At 49.4% G+C, this 21,842-nt stretch overlaps 1 protein-coding gene across 5 annotated transcripts in view; it reads right to left on the reverse strand.

Moving 5' to 3' along the window:
* LOC119973480 (inosine-5'-monophosphate dehydrogenase 1) overlaps positions 1–21,842 on the reverse strand; it is a 78,723-nt gene continuing 56,881 nt past the window's right edge. For 2 of the 5 annotated variants that reach the window (XM_038811700.1, XM_038811698.1), the window contains 6 exons: positions 21,626–21,721; positions 15,783–15,926; positions 14,396–14,540; positions 13,724–13,867; positions 13,165–13,219; positions 1–1,224 (listed from right to left, as the gene is read on the reverse strand). In XM_038811700.1, the coding sequence (XP_038667628.1) occupies positions 1,063–1,224; positions 13,165–13,219; positions 13,724–13,867; positions 14,396–14,540; positions 15,783–15,926; positions 21,626–21,721 (746 nt within the window). In that variant the 3' untranslated portion in view covers positions 1–1,062. Of the gene's footprint in view, positions 1,225–10,918; positions 10,936–13,135; positions 13,220–13,723; positions 13,868–14,395; positions 14,541–15,782; positions 15,927–21,625; positions 21,722–21,842 lie in introns of all 5 variants that reach the window. The other 3 variants (XM_038811702.1, XM_038811699.1, XM_038811701.1) reach the window with 3 other exon arrangements.

The raw sequence follows: 21,842 nt of genomic DNA on the forward strand, positions 1-21,842 counted from the left end.
TGTTCAAAACCAAACTGCATTTATTCAATTTCGTTCTGTTTTCGGTCTTTACAGGCATTGAATTGTTAGATTTCTCATTAAGTTTCATCCAACAGCAAGTGGCAGAAGTGACGTATTTCTGATCCATATTCAATTCTGTTGAGCGTACACTTGTGGCTAACATACCGAAGAAATCTCAACTTTCAGCTGTGGGCATGTAACAGGCTAGAGATGTGCTTGGTACAATAGGGAGGGGGGAGTAGTTGAAATGTATTGAAATGGGAAAGAGAGGTGAGATTCATTCAGAGTTGTTCTATTTTGGAGGATTGTCCTGCAACTCAAACAAACAGAACCGGGAAATGACGCATTAAGTACAGGCCCAGGACACCTTCTTACCTCCCAAACCAAACCCTCTGCTTGGTGGTGTACAGCAGTTTCAAAGGAGTGCCTCCAACTCTTGACACAGGGAAGTGAAACTTTCAAGCACTCATGTAGATCAGATGTTGTATGTCCAGCATGCCTCTGGGAACTTGAAAATAGTAAACAGCCTCCCCAGCCCTTTCAAGGCCTCATTCAACTGCCCCACTCCCTCACTTTCTGCTATGCAGTAGGGAACTAGTTAAAATGACAAAACAAATCATTGCCATCATTAGATAATTCTTCAACTGTTGTGTATGCATCAGGGAGGACTCGACAATGTAAAGCAGAATCTTCCTAAACTGCACTCCCACCCCATTTGGTCGACACTGGTTGTTGGGATTGAAGAATCTAATTTCTCCACCCCTCTGCTCCATACACATGTATATTATTTTTAAACAAAAATACAAATACTTCTGGTGACAAAAAAGGAAGTCGCAGCTTAGGTCTGTTCAGTGAAACTATCAGTGAAATCTTGCTATAATTAGCTTTATGCGAGGCTCATTTCCTGCCCATGGGTAGATAGCAAGTACATAGCAGTCACATCGACAACTCGCGCGCTCTCTCCGGGTGCAGTGGTGGCGATGTTGCTTTTTCTCTCTCTTGCTACATTCTTCACAGCTCCAGATTACAAAAGTCCAAGAACAAAAATAAAGGAATTGTGCATCACAAGCCAGGAGTCACAGAGCGAGGTTGCTGTCTCTGCATGAGAGGCAGAGGGAGGTGGTCAGGGGCACCTATGCGATTTGACAGCCAGTGGGGAGGGGACATTGGGAGCCATGGCCTGGTGGGTAACGCCTCCCTCTTCAGTAAAGCCGCTTCTCGTAACTGAAAGAGAAAATATATATACGTATATATAAACACAATAAGATGCTTGGAAAGATCAGCGCAATACCACTGTAGCCTGGAACATGAGGAATGGTCAATCATCCATCAAACTCCTCTCTTCCATCGTCCATGCGTAACTACCTCAGTCTCCCATTAACTACTAAATACTTGGCCAAAGACTCGTCATACATCTCATTGCTGACTGCGAGATCTTGCTGTGTGAAAATTGGCCACTGCGTCTGCCTACATAAAGTGTGGAAATGGTGGCATAATGGACTGGTAATCCAGAGGCCCAGGTTAATAATCTGGGGACATGGATTCAAATCCCACCATGGCAGTTGGTGGAATTTATATTCAATTTAATGAAAGCTGATCTCAGTAATAGTGACCACAACCACCAACCATCATCGACTGTTGTAACAAAAACTCATCTGCTTCATCTGCCATTCTCATCTGTTCTGGCCCACATATGACTCCAGACCCACAACAATGTGGTTAACTCTGAAATGGTCTAGCAAGACACTCAGTTCAAGTGTAATTAGGGATAGGCAACAAATACTGGCCTTGTCACATCCCATGAAAGAACAAATAAAAAAAGTGACTGCACTTAGAAAATAGTTCATTGGCTGTGAAGCGCATTGGGACGATTGGAGGATGTGAAAGGTGTTGTATGAATGCAAGCTCTTTCCTTCTTCCTCCTTTCTCTCAGCTGTTGGCACTAGTATGCTGCTGGAAAGAGTCTCAACGTCCAAGGTCTGAGGCACATCCAGAGTCACAATCTGCTCATCATCTTAGGCAGCTGCTTCATGCGAGGGTTATACAATGTAGGGCACTAGCTAGAAGATGGGCCTCTGGGAATTTCTCCACAAGTCACGTGGACACATTATGAAGATTACACACTTACAGAACACTGAATCCTCAATGCCTCGACTAAAAAGTTCATCATCTAGACTGAGCAAGATTTAAGGTAGTTATGAAAAAGGACAAAAGATGGACCGGAAATAAAGTTCTGAATTGGGAGAAGGCTAATTTTAATAGGATAAGACAGGATCTGGCAAAAGTGGACTGGGAGCAACTACTTGTAGGAAAATCCACATCAGAATCCACATCAGAGAAATGGGAGTCATTCAAAAAGGAAATAGAGAGTGTACAAGACATCATATGTTCCTGTAAAGGGTGGGACCAAAATGTCCAGAGAACCCTGGATGGTCAATGGAAATACAAGAGTTGATCAGGAAAAAAGGGAGGCTTAAGGCAGATACAGATGGCTGAAAACAATGGATGCCTTAGAGGAGTATAGAAAGCGCAAGGGGCACGCTTGTAAAAGAAGCCAGGAGAGTGTTGAGGGGCATGAATAAACACTGGTGGGAAAAATAAACGAAAATCCCAAGTTGTTTAATGTATATTAAGGGCAAGAGGGTAACCAAGGAAAGAGTCAAGCCTATTAGGGACTAAAGTGGCAATCTGTGTGTGGATCCGAAAGACATAGGAGAGATATTGAATTGATATTTTGCATCTGTGTTCACTATGGAGAAGGACGATGGGACTACGATGTTGTGGCCATTACTGAGACATGGTTAGAACAGGGACAGGAACGGTTGTTGGAAGTTCCGGGGTAGAGATGTTTCAGTAAGAGTAGGGAAGGTGGTAAAAGAGGTTGAGGAGTAGCATTGTTAATCAAGGATAGTTTAACGTCTGCAGAAAGGCAGTTCGAAGGGGATCTGCCTACTGAGGTAATATGGGCCGAAGTTAGAAATAGGAAAGGAGCGGCCACGTTGTTAGGAGTTTTCTATAGGCCCCCAAATAGTAATAGAGATGTGGAGGAAGAAATTGCAAAACAGATTATGGATAGGTGTGGAGGTCTCAGGGTTGTTGTCATGGGTGACTTTAACTTTCCAAATATTGATTGGAACCTCTATAGGTCGAACAGTTCGGATGGGGCAGTTTTTGTACAGTCTGTACAGGAGGGTTTCCTGACACAATATGTGGATAGGCCAAGAAGAGGAGGGGCCACATTGGATTTGGTACTGGGTAATGAACCGGGCCAAGTGTTAGATTTGTTTGTGGGAGAGCACTTTGGAGATAGTGACCACAATTCGGTGTCTTTCACTATTGCAATGGAGAGAGATAGGGCCATATGGCAGGGCAAGGTTTATAATTGGGGGAGGGGTAATTATGATGCGATTAGGCAAGGATTAGGGAGCATGACATGGGAACAGAAACTGTCAGGGAAAGGAACGAATACTGCGTGTCCTTGATAGGTATGTCCCGGTCAGGCAGGGAGGAAATGGACGTGTGAGGGAACCATGGTTCACAAAAGAGGTTGAATGTCTTGTCAAGAGGAAAAAGGAAGAGTATGTAAGGATGAGAAAACAAGGTTCAGTTGGGTCGCTTGAGGTAGCAAGGAATGAGCTAAAAGGGCTTAGGAGAGCTGGGAGGCGGCATGAGAATTCCTTGGCAGGTCGGATCAAGGAAAACCCCAAAGCTTTTTACTCTTATGTGAGAAATAAAAGAATGACCCGGGTGAGGGTAGGGCGGTCAAGGACAGTAGTGCGAACTTGTGCATGGAGTCAGAAGAAATAGGAGAGGCGTTGAATTAATACTTTTCTTCAGTGTTGACCAAGGAGAGGGGCGATGTTTTTGAGGATGAGTGTGTGATACAGGCGGGTAGGCTGGAGGAGGTAGATGTTCTGAGGAAGGATGTATTAGCAATTTTGAAAAACCGGAGGGTCGACAAGTCCCCTGGGCCAGATGGGATATATCCAAGGTTTCTTTGGGAGGCAAGGGATGAGATTGCAGAGCCTTTGGCTTTGATTTTTGGATCCTCACTGTCCACGGGGATAGTGCCAGAGGACTGGAGAGTGGTGAATGTTGTTCCTCTGTTCAAGAAAGGGAATAGGAATGACCCTGGTAATTATAGACCAGTTAGTCTTACTTTGGTGGTCGGTAAGTTAATGGAAAAGGTCCTGAACGATAGGATTTATGACCATTTGGAAAGATGCAGCTTAATCCGGGATAGTCAACACAGATTCGTGAAGGGTAAGTCTTGCCTCACAAATTTGATTGAATTCTTTGAGGAGGTAACTAAGTGTGTAGATGAAGGTATACATGGATTTTAGTAAGGCGTTTGATAAGGTTCCCCATGGTCGGCTCATGAAGAAAGTAAGGTGTGGGATAGAGGGAAATTTGGCCAATTGGATAAGTAACTGGCTATCACATAGAAGACAGAGGGTGGTGGTGGATGGAAAATTTTCAGACTGGAGACCAGTTACCAGTAGTTTACCACAGGGATCAGTGCTGGGTCCTCTGCTATTTGCGATTTTTATCAATGACTTGGAGGAGGGGGCTGAAGGGTGGGTCAGTAAATTTGCTGATGACACCAAGATTGGTGGAGTAATGGATGAGGTGGAGGGCTGTTGGAGGCTGCAAAGAGACATTGATAGGATGCAGAGCTGGGCCGGAAAATGGCAGATGGAGTTTAACCCTGATAAGTGCGAGGTGATTCATTTTGGTAGAAAAAAATTGAATGCGGATTACAGGGTCAACAGCAGGGTTCTGAGGAATGTGGAGGAACAGAGAGATCTTGGGGTTCATGTCCACAGATCTCTGAAGGTTGCCACTCAAGTGGATAGAGCCGTGAAGAAGGCTTATAGTGTGTTAGCGTTTATTAACAGGGGGCTTGAGTTTAAGAGCCGCGGGGTTATGCTGCAAATATACATGACCCTGGTGAGATCACATTTGGAGTATTGTGCGCAGTTCTGGTCACCTCATTATAGGAAGGATGTGGAAGCACTGGAAAGGGTGTAAAGGAGATTTATCAGGATGCTGCCTGGTTTGCAGGATAGGTCTGATGAGGAAAGGTTGAGGGAGCTCTCTTTGGAGCGTAGGAGGATGAGAGGCGACTTAATAGAGGTTTATAAGATGATGAGGGGGATAGAGTGGACGTTCAGAGACTATTTCCTCGGGTGGATGTAGCTGTTACAAGGGTGCATAACTATAAGATTCAGGGTGGGAGATATAGGAGGGATGTCCGAGGTAGGTTCTTTACTCAGAGTGGTTAGGGTGTGGAATGGACTGCCTGCTGTGACAGTGGAGTCGAACACTTTAGGAACTTTCAAGCGGTTACTGGATAGGCACATGGAGCACACCAGAACGACAGGGAGTGGGATAGGTTGATCTTGGTTTCGGACAATGCTCGGCACAACATTGAGGGCCGAAGGGCCTGTCCTGTGCTGTACTGCTCTATGAAGATATAGAAAGGGGGGGGGAGGGGGCGGGAGGGAGGGGGGGAGGGGGAGGGGGGGAGGGGGAGGGGGGGGAGGGAGGGGAGGGAGGGAGGGAGAGGGGGAGGGGATGACCTACCGGGGGAAGGCCCTAGCGGCCAGGTCTCTAGCACTGAGCCTGGCTCTGGGGCTCAGAAGGGAAAGGGAAAGAATAGAAAAGCAATAGTGATAGGAGACTCAATGGTTAGGGGAATAGATAGGAGATTCTGTGGTCGCGAGCGAGACTCCCGGAAGGTATGTTGCCTCCCGGGTGCCAGGGATGTCTCGGATTGTGTCTTCAGGGTCTTTAAGGGTGAGCAGCCAGAAGTCGTGGTGCACATTAGTACCAACGACGTAGGTAGGAAAAGGGGTGTGGATGTAATAAACGAATTTAGGGAGTCAGGCTGGAAGTTAAAAGCCAGGACAGACAGAGTTGTCATCTCTGGTTTGTTCCCGGTGCCACGGAGGCTAGGAATAGGGAGAGAGTGCAGTTGAACACGTGGCTGCAGGAATGGTGTAGGAGGGAGGACTTCAGGTATTTGGATAATTGGAGCGCATTCTGGGGAAGGTGGGACCTGTACAAGCAGGACGGGTTGCAACCGAACCAGAGGGGCACCAATATCCTCGGAGGGAAGTTTTCTAGTACCCTTCGGGAGGGTTTAAACTAATTTGGCAGGGGATGGGGAACCAGACTTGTAGTCCAGCAACTAAGGTAGCCGATGTTCAGGATATCAAAGTGTATAGTGAGGCAGTGGGGAAGGTAACACTGACAAAGGAGAGTACTTGCAGGCACGGAGATAGGTTGAAGTGTGTATACTTCAACGCAAGAAGCATCAGGAATAAGGTGGGTGAACTTAAGTCATGGATCGGTACTTGGGACTATGATGTGGTGGCCATCACGCAAACTTGAATAGAAGAGGGGCAGAAATGGTTGGTGGAGGGTCCTGGTTATAGATATTTCAATAAGATTAGGGAGGGTGGTAAAAGAGGTGGAGGGGGAGGCGGGGCGGGGGGGTTGCATTATTAATTAGAGATAGTATAACAGCTGCAGAAAGACAGTTCGAGGAGGATCTGCCTACTGAGGTAGTATGGGTTGAAGTCAGAAATAGGACAGGAGCAGTCACCTTGTTGGGAGTTTTCTATAGGCCCCCCAATAGCAGCAGAGATGTGGAGGAACAGATTGTGAAACAGATTTTGGAAAGGTACAGTAGTCACAGGGCAGTAGTCATGGGTGACTTCAACTTCCCAAATATTGAGTGGAAACTCTTTAGATCAAATAGTTTGGATGGGGTGGTGTTTGTGCAATGTGTCCAGGAAGCTTTTCTAACACAGTATGTAGATTGTCTGACCAGAGGGGAGGCCATATTGGATTTGGTACTTTGTAATGAACCAGGGCAAGTGATAGATTTGTTAGTGGGGGAGCATTTTGGAGATAGCGCCCACAATTCTGTGACTTTCACTTTAGTAATGGAGAGGGATAGGTGCGTGCAACAGGGCAAGGTTTATAATTGGGGGAAGGGTAAATACGACTCTGTCAGACAAGAACTGATGTACATAAGTTGGGAACATAGGCTGTCAGGGAAGGACACAATTGAAATGTGGAACTTGTTCAAGGAACAGATACTACGTGTCCTTGATATGTATGTCCCTGTCAGGCAGGGAAGAGATGGTCGAGTGAGGGAACCATGGTTGACAAGAGAGGTTGAATGTCTTGTTAAGAGGAAGAAGGATACTTATGTAAGGCTGAGGAAACAAGGTTCAGACAGGGCGCTTGAGAGATACAAGACAGCCAGAAGGGAACTGAAGAAAGGGATTAGGAGAGCTAAGAGAGGGCATGAAAAATCTTTGGTGGGTAGAATCAAGGAAAGCCCCAAGGCCTTTTACACACGTGAGAAATATGAGAATGATTAGAGCGAGGGTGGGTCCGATCAAGGACAGTAGTGGGAGATTGTGTATTGAGTCAGAAGAGATAGGAGAGGTCTTGAACGAGTACTTTTCTTCAGTATTTACGAATGAGGGGGGCCATATTGTTGGAGAGGACAGTGTGAAACAGACTGGTAAGTTCGAGGAGATACTTGTTAGGAAGGAAGATGTGTTAGGTATTTTGAAAAACTTGAGGATAGACAAGTCCCCCGGGCCTGACGGGATATATCCAAGGATTCCATGGGAAGCAAGAAATGAAATTGCAGAGCCATTAGCAATGATCCTTTCGTCCTCACTGTCAACAGGGGTGGTACCAGGGGATTGGAGAGTGGCGAATGTCGTGCCCCTGTTCAAAAAAGGGAATAGGGATAATCCTGGGAATTACAGGCCAGTTAGTCTTGCTTCGGTGGTAGGCAAAGTAATGGAAAGGGTACTGAGGGAAATGATTTCTGAGCATCTGGAAAGACACTGCTTGATTAGGGAGTCAGCACGGATTTGTGAGGGGTAGGTCTTGCCTCACGTCTTATCGAATTCTTTGAGGAGGTGACCAAGCACGTGGATGAAGGTAAAGCAGTGGATGTGGTGTACATGGATTTTAGTAAGGCATTTGATAAGGTTCCCCATGGTAGGCTTATGCAGAAAGTAAGGAGGCATGGGATAGTGGGAAATTTGGCCAGTTGGATAACGAACTGGCTAACCAATAGAAATCAGAGAGTGGTGGTGGATGGCAAATATTCAGCCTGGAGCCCAGTTACCAGCGGCGTACCGCAGGGATCAGTTCTGGGTCCTCTGCTGTTTGTGATTTTCATTAATGACTTGGATGAGGGAGTTGAAGGGTGGGTCAGTAAATTTGCAGACAATACAAAGGTTAGTGGAGTTGTGGATAGTGAGGAGGGCTGTTGTCGGCTGCAGAGACATAGATAGGATGCAGAGCTGGGATGAGAAGTGGCAGATGGAGTTTAACCCTGAAAAGTGTGAGGTTATCCATTTTGGAAAGACAAATATGAATGCGGAAGACAGGGTTAACGGTAGGGTCCTTGGCAATGTGGAAGAGCAGAGAGATTTGGGGTCTATATTCATAGATCTTTGAAAGTTGCCACTCAAGTGGATGGAGCTATGAAGAAGGCAGAGGGATTGAATTTAAGAGCCGTGAGGTGATGATGCAGCTGTACAAAACCTTGGTAAGGCCACATTTGGAGTACTGCGTGCAGTTCTGGTCGCCTCATTTTAGGAAGGATGTGGAAGCTTTGGAAAAGGTGCAAAGGAGATTTACCAGGATGTTGCCTGGAATGGAGAGTAGGTCTTACATGGAAAGGTTTCTCATTAGAACGGAGGAGGATGAGGGGCGACTTGATAGAGGTTTATAAGATTTCATAGAATTTACAGTGCAGAAGGAGGCCATTCGGCCCATCGAGTCTGCACCGGCTCTTGGAAAGAGTACCCTACCCAAGCCCATACCTCCACCCTATCCCCATAACCCAGTAACCCCACCTAACACTAAGGGCAATTTGGACCCCGAGGGCAATTTAACCTGGCCAATTCACCTAACCTGCACATCTTTGGACTGTGGGAGGAAACCGGAGCACCTGGAGGAAACCGACGCACACACGGGGAGAACGTGCAGACTCCACACAGTGACCCAAGCCGGGATTCGAACCTGGGACCCTGGTGCTGTGAAGCATTTGTGCTAACCAGGGGAATAGATAGAGTAGACAGTCAGAGACTTTTTCCCTGAGTGGAACAAACCATTACAAGGGAACATAAATTTAAGGTGAATGGTGGGGGATATCAGAGGTAGGTACCCAGAGAGTAGTGGGGGCATGGAATGCACTGCCGGTGGAAGTAGTTCAGTTGGAAACATTAGGGACCTTCAAGAGGCTATTGGATAGGTACATGGATTACGGTAGAATGATGGGGTGTAGATTAATTTGTTCTTAATCTAAGACAAAAGTTTGGCACAACATCGTGGCCCGAAGGGCCTGTTTTGTCTGTATTTTTCTATGTTCTATGTTCTACTTGGAGAGGCATGGATTAAGTAAGGCTTTGTGAAGGGAAGATCATATCTAACAAATCTGATCGAATTTTAAGGTGGCTAGGTGTGTGAATGAGGACAGTGCAGTTGATGAATAACTCCACTGTAGAACCAGGGGCTGGTTTAGCTAGGGGCTGGTTTAGCTCACTGAGCTAAATCGCTGGCTTTTAAAGCAGACCAAGCAGGCCAGCAGCACCGTTCAATTCCCGTACCAGCCTCCCCGGACAGGCGCCGGAATGTGGCGACTAGGGGCTTTTCACAGTAACTTCATTGAAGCCTACTCGTGACAATAAGCGATTTTCATTTCATTCATTTTCATTTCATTTCATGTAGTCCACATGGACTCCAGTAAGGCTTTTGACAGGGTTCCGTGTGGGAAACTGATCAAAAAGGTAAGAACCCATGGGATCCAGGAAACTTTTGATCCCAAATTGGCTTAATGTTTTTATGACTGGAAGCCTGTGTCCAGTGGTGTGTCATAGGGATTGATGCCAAGTCCCTTGCTGTATGTAGTGTACATTAATGATTCAGGGAATGTGGGTAATATGATCAGCAGGTTCACGGACACAAAAATTGGTGTGGTAAATAGCGAGCAGGAAGGTCTTACAGGACAATATAGATGGACTGGTCAGATGGGCACAACAGTAGCAAATGGAATTTAACCCTGAAAAGTGAGGGGTGATACATTTTGGGAGGACTAACATTTTTGGAGGACTAACAAGGCAAGGGAATACACAATGAATAGTAGGACGCTAGGAAGTATTGATGACTAGAGGGACCTTTGGTGCCAAATCCGGGGGCATGGGCCGGGTACATGGATTTAAGGTATTGGGCAGGAAATTTTGAGGGAGGGTGGTGGGAATCTGAAACTCACTGCCTGAAAGGGTCGCGGCGGGAACCCTCACAAATTTAAGAAGCATTTAGATACGCACTTGTAATACTACAGCATAAAAGACTACAGGTCAAGTGCTGGAAAATAGGATTAGTACATATTGGTGCTTGATGGCCGGCACAGACATGATGGGACAAACAGTCTCTTCCTGTGCTGATAATCCAGGCCCTAAAAACCATCTGCCACAAAATCAGGGAGGACTTTTTAAACTGCACTGTGCACAGCAGTCTTGCAGGCAGTGAGGCCAATTGAGAGACCACCTCACTAGTTAAGTCAGTACAGACCGAGCACCAAGCTGGGGGCCTTCCTGCTCCAAAAGGCGTAACTCAATTCTACAGTGGAGTTATTCATGGCAGTTGTGCCACATTCATTGGGCTCCGTCCCCAAATTCCAGCTGTGCACTCAGAGTCAAATTCCAAGCTGGGAGCTTGAGTTTATATGGCTACCACCCACTGATTCACTGGGCAAAGGGATTTTACAACAGTGTCCTGTGCCTACTTGGCAAGCACATGATAGGAGGTGTATGAGGATGTGTTTAAACTGGCAAACATTGTTAACTATTAATCAATATTTGGGTTTACTTACATGGCACAAAAGTGTACCTGACATGTGAATGCATGAGTGAAGAAGAGAAAGAAAGACAAAGTGTGGATAAAACAGCCATCAAGGGAAAACACAGCACAAGCTAAACATCTAACCGAAAGCTACAGAATACCAGACTAGTAAAGCACATGCCCCACAGGAACAGTAGCCCCTTTCACATTAGAATTAGGCCATTGGTTTATAGGTTTCACAGAAGAGTGGAGAGCATGATACACACTACATAAACATCCGTTAAAAAGAGCAAAGCCTGGATACTCATGTAACATGAGAATGTAACATACTGAGCCCCCATAAACCAGTGGCCATCACTTGCTAATCCTACATGCTAAGGGCGGATTCCAGGCTCTGTACATGCACTACAGCAATCTCTAGAATCTGTCTTGAAGAGCATCAGGTGGGGGCGTGACAAAGGGCAGGGCAGATTTTGATAAGTTTCAACCATTCCCCTCAATCAAGTTGCAGGTTCCACCACACACCAGGACCAGTGAATCCAAACACCATTCAGACTCTTCATCTCTGCATCTAAACCATCCACTGCTGCAGAATTGCACAACTCAAAGGATCATCCTGCCCCCTCGGGTTGGGGTGGGGAGACCATTCAGATTTGACCCCAATCCCTGCAATACTTAACCAATTGGCTCCAATCTGCAAAGACCGCTCTTTTCCTTGGATGCATGCAAACAGCAAATTGTTGCTTGGGTAAATGAGGCTCCATGAAGATAGTTTGGAAGCGGTTGCACATCATACATGTGTAGCGACTGTGGGTGAATTCAAGTCAGTGTCTAAGGCTGTCTGTGATAGTGTGAGAATCTCAAAATCCCAGAGACTGTCTAAGGGAGCGGAGAAGCAATTGGTATCCAAAAATAGACAAATGTATGTTTATTTTGGTATTAACCGTGGCTCTGTGATTAGTACTTTTGTCTGAGTCGGAGGTGGTTCATGTTGCATTCCAGAGACCTGAGCACAAAATCAAGACAGATACTTTAGTGCAGCAGTGAGAGAACACTTCGCTGTCAGAGATGACGGGTGAAACTCTCCGGTCCCCAGCCATGTGTTTCTTGGCAGCACATTGTTCTCTGGCGGTGGGATTCTATCTTCCTGCCACTAGTCAATGGTATTTCCCATTGTTAGTATCCCACACCGCCACGAAACCCACTGGAGTGGACGTGCTGTTAGCAGGAGCAGTGGATCGCAATGACCAGAGAATTCAGGCCAATATCTTTCACATAAAATAAAACCCAATCTGCTTATCAAGGTAGACATAAAAGATTCCATGACACTAATCAAAGAGAAGGGCAGTTCTCCCTGGTGACCTGAACAACATTCATCCCTTAACCAATACTATCACATTGTTGGCTGTAGGATCTTGTCATGCTCACACTGACCGTCACATTTCCCACATTACAACAGTGACTACACCTCATGAGCACTTACTCAGCAGTGACAGCCCAGCCACATTGAAAACAAGTATTTTGGCCAACTGTGTAACTCAAAGCCAACCCACAGATTAAAAGGGGTGAATTCTAACGGGATAACATTGGGTAACCTCTGGGCAGGGTTCCGACAGGAAGAAGGAAGGTTCAGACAAGTTGAGATTACCCCATTTCTAATTACAACAAAGAACAAACTTTGTAATGACCATGCCAGTGTCTTATCAAAGTTTGGAGAAAATGATGTGCAGAGCAGGACGGGACTCAAGGAACATCTGTGCACTGGGAATGAGACATTGCAATTTCTCACATTAACATGTTAGAGGTTAGACGAAGGGGGCAGATGAAAGCAAGAGAGGCACAGAGGGGGAGAGATAGCAAGTAGCGGGCATGGGGAGAGTGGAGAGGTGAGACGGTAGAGAGAGGGTTAGAGAAGGACTATATTGCTGATTTAGTTCAGTAACAAATGGTTGGTTGTAGGAGGGTTAGAGAAAAGACTGCAGCCTGAAAATGGACGTAGTTTGTCTGATTTCCTAAAGGTGGTCAAAGTCACCTTGCTTATCTGCCTCAATCAAACCTGATTCTGCGACCTTCACCTCATTCCATCTAAAGATTGTAGGGTGAGCATCTCCCTGCAGGCATGTGGGGAGATGTTGGATTTCAGATGGTGAGACAACAGAGGGGATGGGCTGCAACTAACCTATCACTACAAGCAAGAATGAAAATCTAACTAAGTAGGAAAAATGGAGACACGTGTTGGGAGACTTACGAATGCAGACCATGCACACCTCCTTCTACCTGAGCGGAGATGGTTCTCTTTTCAAACTTCAACTCTCCCGAGTACATCATTGACCTGAAAAACAGCAGGGGGTGGGAGGTAGAAGGGGAGAAAGTCACAGAGTAAAGAAAGGAAGGGGTTGGGGCAAAATAAAAAGGGTGGGTCAGAAGACAAGGGAAGTGAAATGAAGATCCATTATTCAAGGTATATTTTCCCAAACATTTTTACAGCCCAAAAATGCAAAGCGAGCTGTGAATGACTGTGACAATTTTTCTCCTGTTCCCCTCCCCTCCCCGCCCCCAAGACACAATCCTCAGCCCCACTACACTTAATTTGCCCTAGTTTAAGATACAAATTGACAGAAAAATACCAATTGATCCACAAGCCTCCCTTACAGTGCATCATTGAGGAGGAGGAGAGAGAGAGAGAGAGAGAGAGAGAGAGAGAGAGAGAGAGAGAGAGAGAGAGAGAAGAAGAAGAAGAGAGAGAGAGAGAGAGAGAGAGAGAGAGAGAGAGAGAGAGAGAGAGAGAGAGAGAGAGAGAGAGAGAGAGAGAGAGAGAGCAGGCTCTGGCGCACACCTGAGGATGGAGAGGCTCTTGGCTCCGATGTCCTGGCATCCATGTTGTATCCCTGCAATCAGGTAAGGTGCAAACTTCTGGATCGAACCTTTGTCCTGAACCGATCCGGACACTCCCTGGGCCACTTTCACCTTATCACTTTCACTGAACACAATGCACAACAGAATTAGCATCAAGGAAAAGAATTTCACAATCTGCCTCATGGACTGAGTACAGCTGGAGTTAAATCCACTACACCTAGCCAGTTTGGAGAATAGAGTTTGTTGACCAAATAATCGTCCTTTGTACAAATGTGCAGACTGAAAGGAACAACAAATTGAATGAATTGTAGGTACAGGTACAATATGGAAGGTATGGCACTGAAGTTGATACGGAGACATTAAAAGGGATATGGGGCAAAGATGGGAGTATGGAGTTGGGTGGTCAATCAGCCATGGCCTCATTGAAGGGCAGACCATGCTCAAGGGACTAAATGGCATAGACCTGCTCCTATCTTCCTGAATTAGCAGTCTCAGGAAGAGATGGTGTTCACCTATAGACTGCAACCTCAGCTGAAGCTGCATCAGGCAGGAGGCAGGATGTATCTGCCCATCACCACACAAAGGGACACCACAGGAAGCTGGTGATTATCCTGTTCCAGTGCTACCCCAGTGACAGCAGCTCTGGCCTTACCTGAAGTAGCGTTTCTGACTGTTTGTATTTTTTTCCATTGCATCCAAGGATCCCATGCCACGATATTTCTTCAACCTCACTCCATCCGAGAAGAAGTACTCACCCGGTGCCTCCGTGGTAGCAGCCAGTAATGAACCCATCATCACTGAGAGGGGGAGAGACGGAGAGGTAGAGACAGAGATGCCAAGAGTGAGACAAAGCAACCAAGAGAGAAACGGCGGTGAGACATATAGAGTGAAACCAGAGGGAAAAAAAATGTGTTAATTTATTGAGGCTTTGAGCTAAATTAGGTTCATTAGAATACAATTTGTTGCTTTCCTGTTGAGCTAATTACTGTCAGTTTCCCACCCCAGCTGTATCATATGCATTGGTTCATCATACAACACAGATTAGATAGAGAGTAGGTTCTGTACAGAATAAAGCTCCCTCTACACTGCAGGATCATCCTAGCATGTGAAGCAAAACTCCAGCTTCTCTTCTCTACTGAAAATATTCCTCTAAAATACTTCTCCCTTCCTTCCTCCACATTCTTATCACAAAGATTGAAACATTTGATTAGCTGCCTCCAACACTTCCCTTCCTCCCTTTAACCCATCAAGCCAAGCTTCCCATGCTCTAGCCCTGAACTCACATCTTTCTCCACTTTCTCATACACCTCCTCTCATGCCCCCGCTGAGGCCATCTCGTCCATGAGACCCACCTCCTGATCCCTGGCAACTCTCACCAAACTGCTAACCACCCAAACTTCGCTTCTGGCCCCCATGTTAGCTGATACTAACAGATTCCTCTTCCTCGTTTCCCTCCCCTTCAGATCAATCATCATGACTCCCCTCAAGCATTTACCTTCGAGCCCTCGGTTCTTGCAAACTACTGTCCTGCCTCCAATCTCCTTTTCTTCTTCATACACCCTGAACATTTTGTCACCGCCTACAATCTGTGCTCATCTTTCCAGCAACTCCATGTTTGAAATTCGCCAATTTGGTTTCCATCCATGCCACTCCTGAAAAGCCTCAAGTCTTGGTCCATTGGCACCTTAAGTTTAAAATTCTCATCCTTGTGTTCAAATAACTTAATTACCTTTTGCCCATTCTCCCCCATCGTATAAATCCGTCTGAAATCTCTGCACACCAAATTTACATTCCCCATTTTCATTGGTGGTTTCATCTGCCAACTCCAGCTCAGGAATTTCCTCCTAACCATTCCCATTTCTCTCTCCTTGAAAACCCCTAAAAATATTCTTCTTTGACAAAGCTCCTGATCAATTGCTTTAATACCTCAATTTTGACACCATCATGCTCCTGTGTGGAAGGTCTCTTGGGATTACTCATATGAACACTACTTGTTGCAATCTTGCCAAAACAATGAAGATAAAATATCGTGCAGATACCTGTCGAGGCTCCCAAGGCCAGAGCTTTCACCACATGTCCAACTGTCTGGATTCCACCATCGGCAATGACAGGGACGCCAAACCGGCGGGCGTATTCCGCCACTTTGTATACTGCGGTCCCCTGAGGTCTGCCGCAGGCCATAACTGAAATGGAAATTAATTGTCCAGATGAAGAAGCTCATTCTCTGCATTTCTTGTGTTGCTCTCCACTTGTCTCAGGAGTGCCAGTCCCAGGGTTGAGCTCCAAAATTAAGTAAAGCCAATGAACAATTTCCTGTCCTCTGAGGGAGGTGACAAGAGATCTCTTAACCCTCTCCACCTAATAGAGTCACAAGTCATGGTGGCACAGGAGATACCAATTAGGCCCATGGAGTCCTTGCCTGCTCTTTGCACAGCAAGTCAGTTAGTCCCATTCCCACCCTATTCCTTATAGACCTGCAAGTTTATTTTCTTCAAGTTTCCACTCAATTTGCTTTTGAAGTATTGCCTCCAATATTGTGCGGTTAAATCTGTTAAATAAATACAAGTTGATGAACAGCCCAAAGCTTAACACCATCTACAACACAACCGTTTGCTTGAACTGTGCCCGAGTGGACTCAGCCTGCCAGCCGTGGCTGCAGTACTTATGGTCTACAAGATGCACTGCAGCAGCTCACCAGCACAACTTCAACAGTGCCACCCTCCCCTGCAATCACAATTGCCAAGCGGGATGAGAGCAGCAATCTCATGGGTTCACCATTACATCCAAGTCACAGTTGCCATGAAGTACTCTGCAACACCCAGAGGCCCTGAAAGGTGTTGTAGAAATGCCAGTCCTTTCTTTCCATTGCTAGTGGGTCAGTATCCTGGAATCCATACCTGAGCCGGTTGAGACCAGCACCACTTCGAGGATTTCTGATTCAAGGAAAAGGATCACTACAATCTTGACAGGGCCATGAGTAACAAGTAATAAATACCTATTGCCAGTGACACCCACATCCTGCACGCAAAGTCAGGCAGACCCAAATATCTGTATCATACGATACTGAAGACAAAAGAAATATGTGAACTAGATCAGGGCTCTGCACAGTCACTAATGAACAGGTCAATGATCACCAACATTTGGTAACTGCACCTGAGAAACCTTCTGGACTCCGTGTTGAAGGAGTTGACAATTCTCAGTCAGTCACTCGCCTGCCTGTGATGATGCTCAACACCTTTCAAGGGAAGTAGAAATGCTGCCCAACACAACTGCAACAGCGTCCTCTACTGGCTACATAATAGCAACTGCAGTTTGTCTCACTTTCCATCAGCTAATTCTCATCCAGACCAATGGCATTTAAAGAAAAAACATTGAAATGTCAATTGGATCTATCCCTACACACACTCCTCAAACTTCTGCCAAAACGCTTGAGCCAGTCTGTGCAATTTGCATTTTCAATTAATCTTCAGGTGCAGCCTCTATCACTATTATGGTATTAGGGGCAGCACGGTGGCCTAGTGGTTAGCACAACCGCCTCACGGTGCTGAGGTCCCAGGTTCGATCCCGGCTCTGGGTCACTGTCCGTGTGGAGTTTGCACATTCTCCCCGTGTTTGCGTGGGTTTCGCCCCCACAACCCAAAAATGTGCAGAGTAGGTGGATTGGCCACGCTAAATTGCCCCTTAATTGGAAAAAATAATTGGGTAATCTAAATTTAAAAAAAAACATTACGGTATTAGTTTGTTGTTGATCCGAATTTTAACAGCGTAGGTTTCTATTGATTGGGCCACTGATGCAAGTGCAGAGGCTGGGACCTTGTGCCCTCGGAGAGGGTGGGCTGGTCAGGGTGCTCGGCGTGGGTGAGCTGGTCAGGGTGCTCAGTGTGGGTGAGCTGGTCAGGGTGCTCAGCGTGAGTGAGCTGGTCAGGGTGCTCAGTGTGGGTGAGCTGGTCAGGGTGCTCAGTGTGGGTGAGCTGGTCAGGGTGCTCAGTGTGGGTGGGCTGGTCAGGGTGCTCAGTGTGGGTGGGCTGGTCAGGGTACTCGGTGTGGGTGAGCTGGTCAGGGTGCTCAGTGTGGGTGAGTTGGTCAGGGTACTCGGTGTGGGTGAGCTGGTCAGGGTACTCGGTGTGGTTGAGCTGGTCAGGGTACTTGGTGTGGGTGGGCTGGTCAGGGTGCTCAGTGTGGGTGGGGCGGTCAGGGTGCTCGTTATGGGTGGGGTGGTCAGAGTGCTCGGTGTGGGTGGGCGGTCAGGGTGCTCAGTGTGGGTGGGGCGGTCAGGATGCTCAGTGTGGGTGGGGCGGTCAGGGTGCTCAGTGTGGGTGGGGCGGTCAGGATGCTCGGTATGGGTGGGGCGGTCAGGGTGCTCGGTGTGGGTGGGGCGGTCAGGGTGCTCGGTGTGGGTGGGCGGTCAGGGTGCTCGGTGTGGGTGGGCAGTCAGGGTGCTCGGTGTGGGTGGGCTGGACAGCGTGCACGGTGTGGGTGGGCTGGACAACGTGCACGGTGTGGGTGGGCTGGACAACGTGCACGGTGTGGGTGGGCTGGACAACGTGCACGGTGTGGGTGGGCTGGAAAAACGTGCACGGTGTGGGTGGGCTGGACAACGTGCACGGTGTGGGTGGGCTGGACAACGTGCACGGTATGGGTGGGCTGGACAACGTGCACGGTGTGGGTGGGCTGGACAACGTGCACGGTGTGGGTGGGCTGGACAGCGTGCACGGTGTGGGTGGGCTGGACAACGTGCACGGTGTGGGTGGGCTGGACAACGTGCACGGTGTGGGTGGGCTGGACAACGTGCACGGTGTGGGTGGGCTGGACAACGTGCACAGTGTGGGTGGGCTGGACAACGTGCACGGTGTGGGTGGGCTGGACAACGTGCACGGTGTGGGTGGGCTGGACAACGTGCACGGTGTGGGTGGGCTGGACAACGTGCACGGTGTGGGTGGGCCGGTCAGGGTGCTCGGTGTGGGTGGGCTGGTCAGGGTGCTCGGTGAGGGTGGGCTGGTCAGGGTGCTCGGTGCGGGTGGGTTGGTCAGGGTGCTCGGTGTGGGTGGGCTGGTCAGGGTGCTCGGTGCGGGTGGGCTGGTCAGGGTGCTCGGTGCGGGTGGGTTGGTCAGGGTGCTCGGTGCGGGTGGGCTGGTCAGGGTGCTCGGCGTGGGTGGGGCGGTCAGGGTGCTCGGCGTGGGTGGGGCGGTCAGGGTGCACGGCATGGGTGGGGCGGTCAGGGTGCTCAAGGTCTCGGTGTGGGTGGGGTGGTCAAGAGTGTTCGGTGTGGGTGGGCTGGACAGCGTGCACGGTGTGGGTGGGCTGGACAACGTGCACGATGTGGGTAGACTGGTCAGGGTGCTCGAGGTCTCGGTGTGGGTGGGGTGGTCAGGGTGCTCGGTGTGGGTGGGGCGGTCAGGGTGCTCGGTGTGGGTGGGGCGGTCAGGGTGCTCGGTGTGGGTGGGCTGGTCAGGGTGCTCGGTGTGGGTGGGGCGGTCAGGGTGCTCGGTGTGGGTGGGGCGGTCAGGGTGCTCGGTGTGGGTGGGGCGGTCAGGGTGCTCGGTGTGGGTGGGCTGGTCAGGGTGCTCGGTGTGGGTGGGACGGTCAGGGTGCTCGGTGTGGGTGGGCTGGTCAGGGTGCTCGGTATGGGTGGGCTGGTCAGGGTGCTCGGTGTGGGTGGGGCTGGTCAGGGTGCTTGGTGTGGATGGGGCTGGTCAGGGTGCTCGGTGTGGGTGGGGCTGGTCAGAGTGCTCGGTGTGGGTGGGGCTGGTCAGGGTGCTCAGTGTAGGTGGGGCTGGTCAGGGTGCTCGGTGTGGGTGGGGCTGGTCAGGGTGGCCTGGTCAGGGTGCTCGGTGTGGGTGGGGCGGTCAGGGTGCTCGGTGTGGGTGGGCTGGTCAGGGTGCACGGTGTGGGTGGGGCTGGTCAGGGTGCTCGAGGTCTCGGTGTGGGTGGGGTGGTCAGGGCGCTCGGTGTGGATGGGCTGGTCAGAGTGCTTGGTGTGGATGGGCTGCTCAGGGTGCTCGAGGTCTCGGTGTGGGTGGGCTGGTCAGGGTGCTCGGTGTGGGTGGGCTGGTCAGGGTGCTCGGTGTGGGTGGGCTGGTCAGGGTGCACGGTGTGGGTGGGGCTGGTCAGGGTGCTCGAGGTCTCGGTGTGGGTGGGGTGGTCAGGGCGCTCGGTGTGGATGGGCTGGTCAGAGTGCTTGGTGTGGATGGGCTGCTCAGGGTGCTCGAGGTCTCGGTGTGGGTGGGCTGGTCAGGGTGCTCGGTGTGGGTGGGGCTGGTCAGGGTGCTCGAGGTCTCGGTGTGGGTGGGCTGGACAGGGTGCACAGTGTGGGTGGGTGTGGTCAGAGTTCTCGGGGCCTCGGTGTGGATGTGTGGTCAGGGTACTCGGTGTGGGTGGGCTGATCAGGGTGCTCGGTGTGGGTGGACTGGTCAGGGTGCTCGGTGTGGGTAGGCTGGTCAGGGTGCTCGGTGTGGGTGGACTGGTCAGGGTGCTCGGTGTGGGTGGGGCAGTCAGGGTGCTCGGTGTGTGTGGGCTGGTCAGGGTGCTCGAGGACTCGGTGTGGGTGGGTTGGTCAGGGTGCTCGGTGTGGGTGGGCTGGTCAGGGTGCTCGAGGCCTCAGTGTGGATGTGTGGTCAGGGTGCTCGGTGTGGGTGGGCTGGTCAGTGTGCTCGGTGTGGGTGGGGCTGATAAGGGTGCTCGGTGTGGTTGGGCTGGTCAGGGTGCTCGGTGTGGTTGGGCTGGTCAGGGTGCTCGGTGTGGTTGGGCTGGTCAGGGTGCTCGGTGTGGTTGGGCTGGTCAGGGTGCTCGGTGTGGGTGGGCTGGTCAGGGTGCTCGGTGTGGTTGGGCTGGTCAGGGTGCTCGGTGTGGGTGGACTGGTCAGCGTGCTCAGTGTGGGTGGGCTGATCAGGGTGCTCGGTGTGGGTGGGCTGGTCAGGGTGCTCGGTGTGGGTGGGCTGGTCAGGGTGCTCGGTGTGGGTGGGCGGTCAGGGTGCTCGGTGTGGGTGGGCTGGTCAGGGTGCTCGGTGTGGGTGGGCTGGTCAGGGTGCTCTGTGTGGGTGGGCGGTCAGCGTGCTCGGTGTGGGTGGGCTGGTCAGCGTGCTCGGTGTGGGTGGGCTGGTCAGGGTGCTCGGTGTGGGTGGGCGGTCAGGGTGCTCGGTGTGGGTGGGCTGGTCAGCGTGCTCGGGGCCGCAGTGTGGATATTAGTATCAGGGTGCTCAGAATTTCTCACCACCCTCCTAGATTTATACTCCATGGAATATTCTACTGGTTAAAATGCTAAATCAGAGTAAGCACTGGATGTCATACTGGCAACCACTGACTGGTAGAGAAGTCCACTTTTTGTTTTTTGCGAATTCGAATCTGCAGTGTATAAATAATTGGCGAGTTGATCCAAGGGGCTGAATGATTGCTTCCTGTTCCTGTATCACATTTTTTCACCTCCCAAATTATTTATCCTGATCTAAATTCAGAATGTTTTTGTGCTGTCACCTGGAAGCAACAGGAGCTAGATCCAGGAATGAGGTCAGTTCATCTTTCCTTTTTTAATAAATTCAGAGTACCCAATAAGGGGCAATATATTGTGGCCAATCCACCTAACCTGCACATCTTTTGGGTTGTGGGGGTGAGACCCACACAGACACGGGGAAAATGTGTAAACTCCACAGGGACAGTGACCCGGGGCCGGAATCGAACCCAGGTCCTCGGTGCTGTGAGGCAGCAGTGCTAACCATTGTGCCATCGTGCAGCCCTAGGTGATGTCATTTCATGGTGAAGCCTTACATCAAGTATAGACATATTCACCTCATCTAGCCGGTCTAGATTCCAGTCTGCAGTGAATTACTGGATCTAACATGCTCCACCCATTTTTATTTCCTGGTTTAACTCCAATGTTTGGACCCACCTTCCTGAGTGATGCAGATCGAGCCACAGCCCATCCCAACCCGTAGAGCATCCACTCCCGCATCAATCAGATTCTTGGCTTGTGCTGCTGTCACCACTGTGAAAGGAGAGGATTAGAATCAATAATCAAAATAGAATGGAATCCATTCCCTAGGATTCCTCATGTGGACGACACAGTTGTATTTTTGTGCAGAAACGACTAGGTGCTTCCAAATAGG

This window comes from Scyliorhinus canicula, chromosome 11 (assembly GCF_902713615.1).
Source record: "Scyliorhinus canicula chromosome 11, sScyCan1.1, whole genome shotgun sequence".
NCBI lineage: Eukaryota > Metazoa > Chordata > Chondrichthyes > Carcharhiniformes > Scyliorhinidae > Scyliorhinus > Scyliorhinus canicula.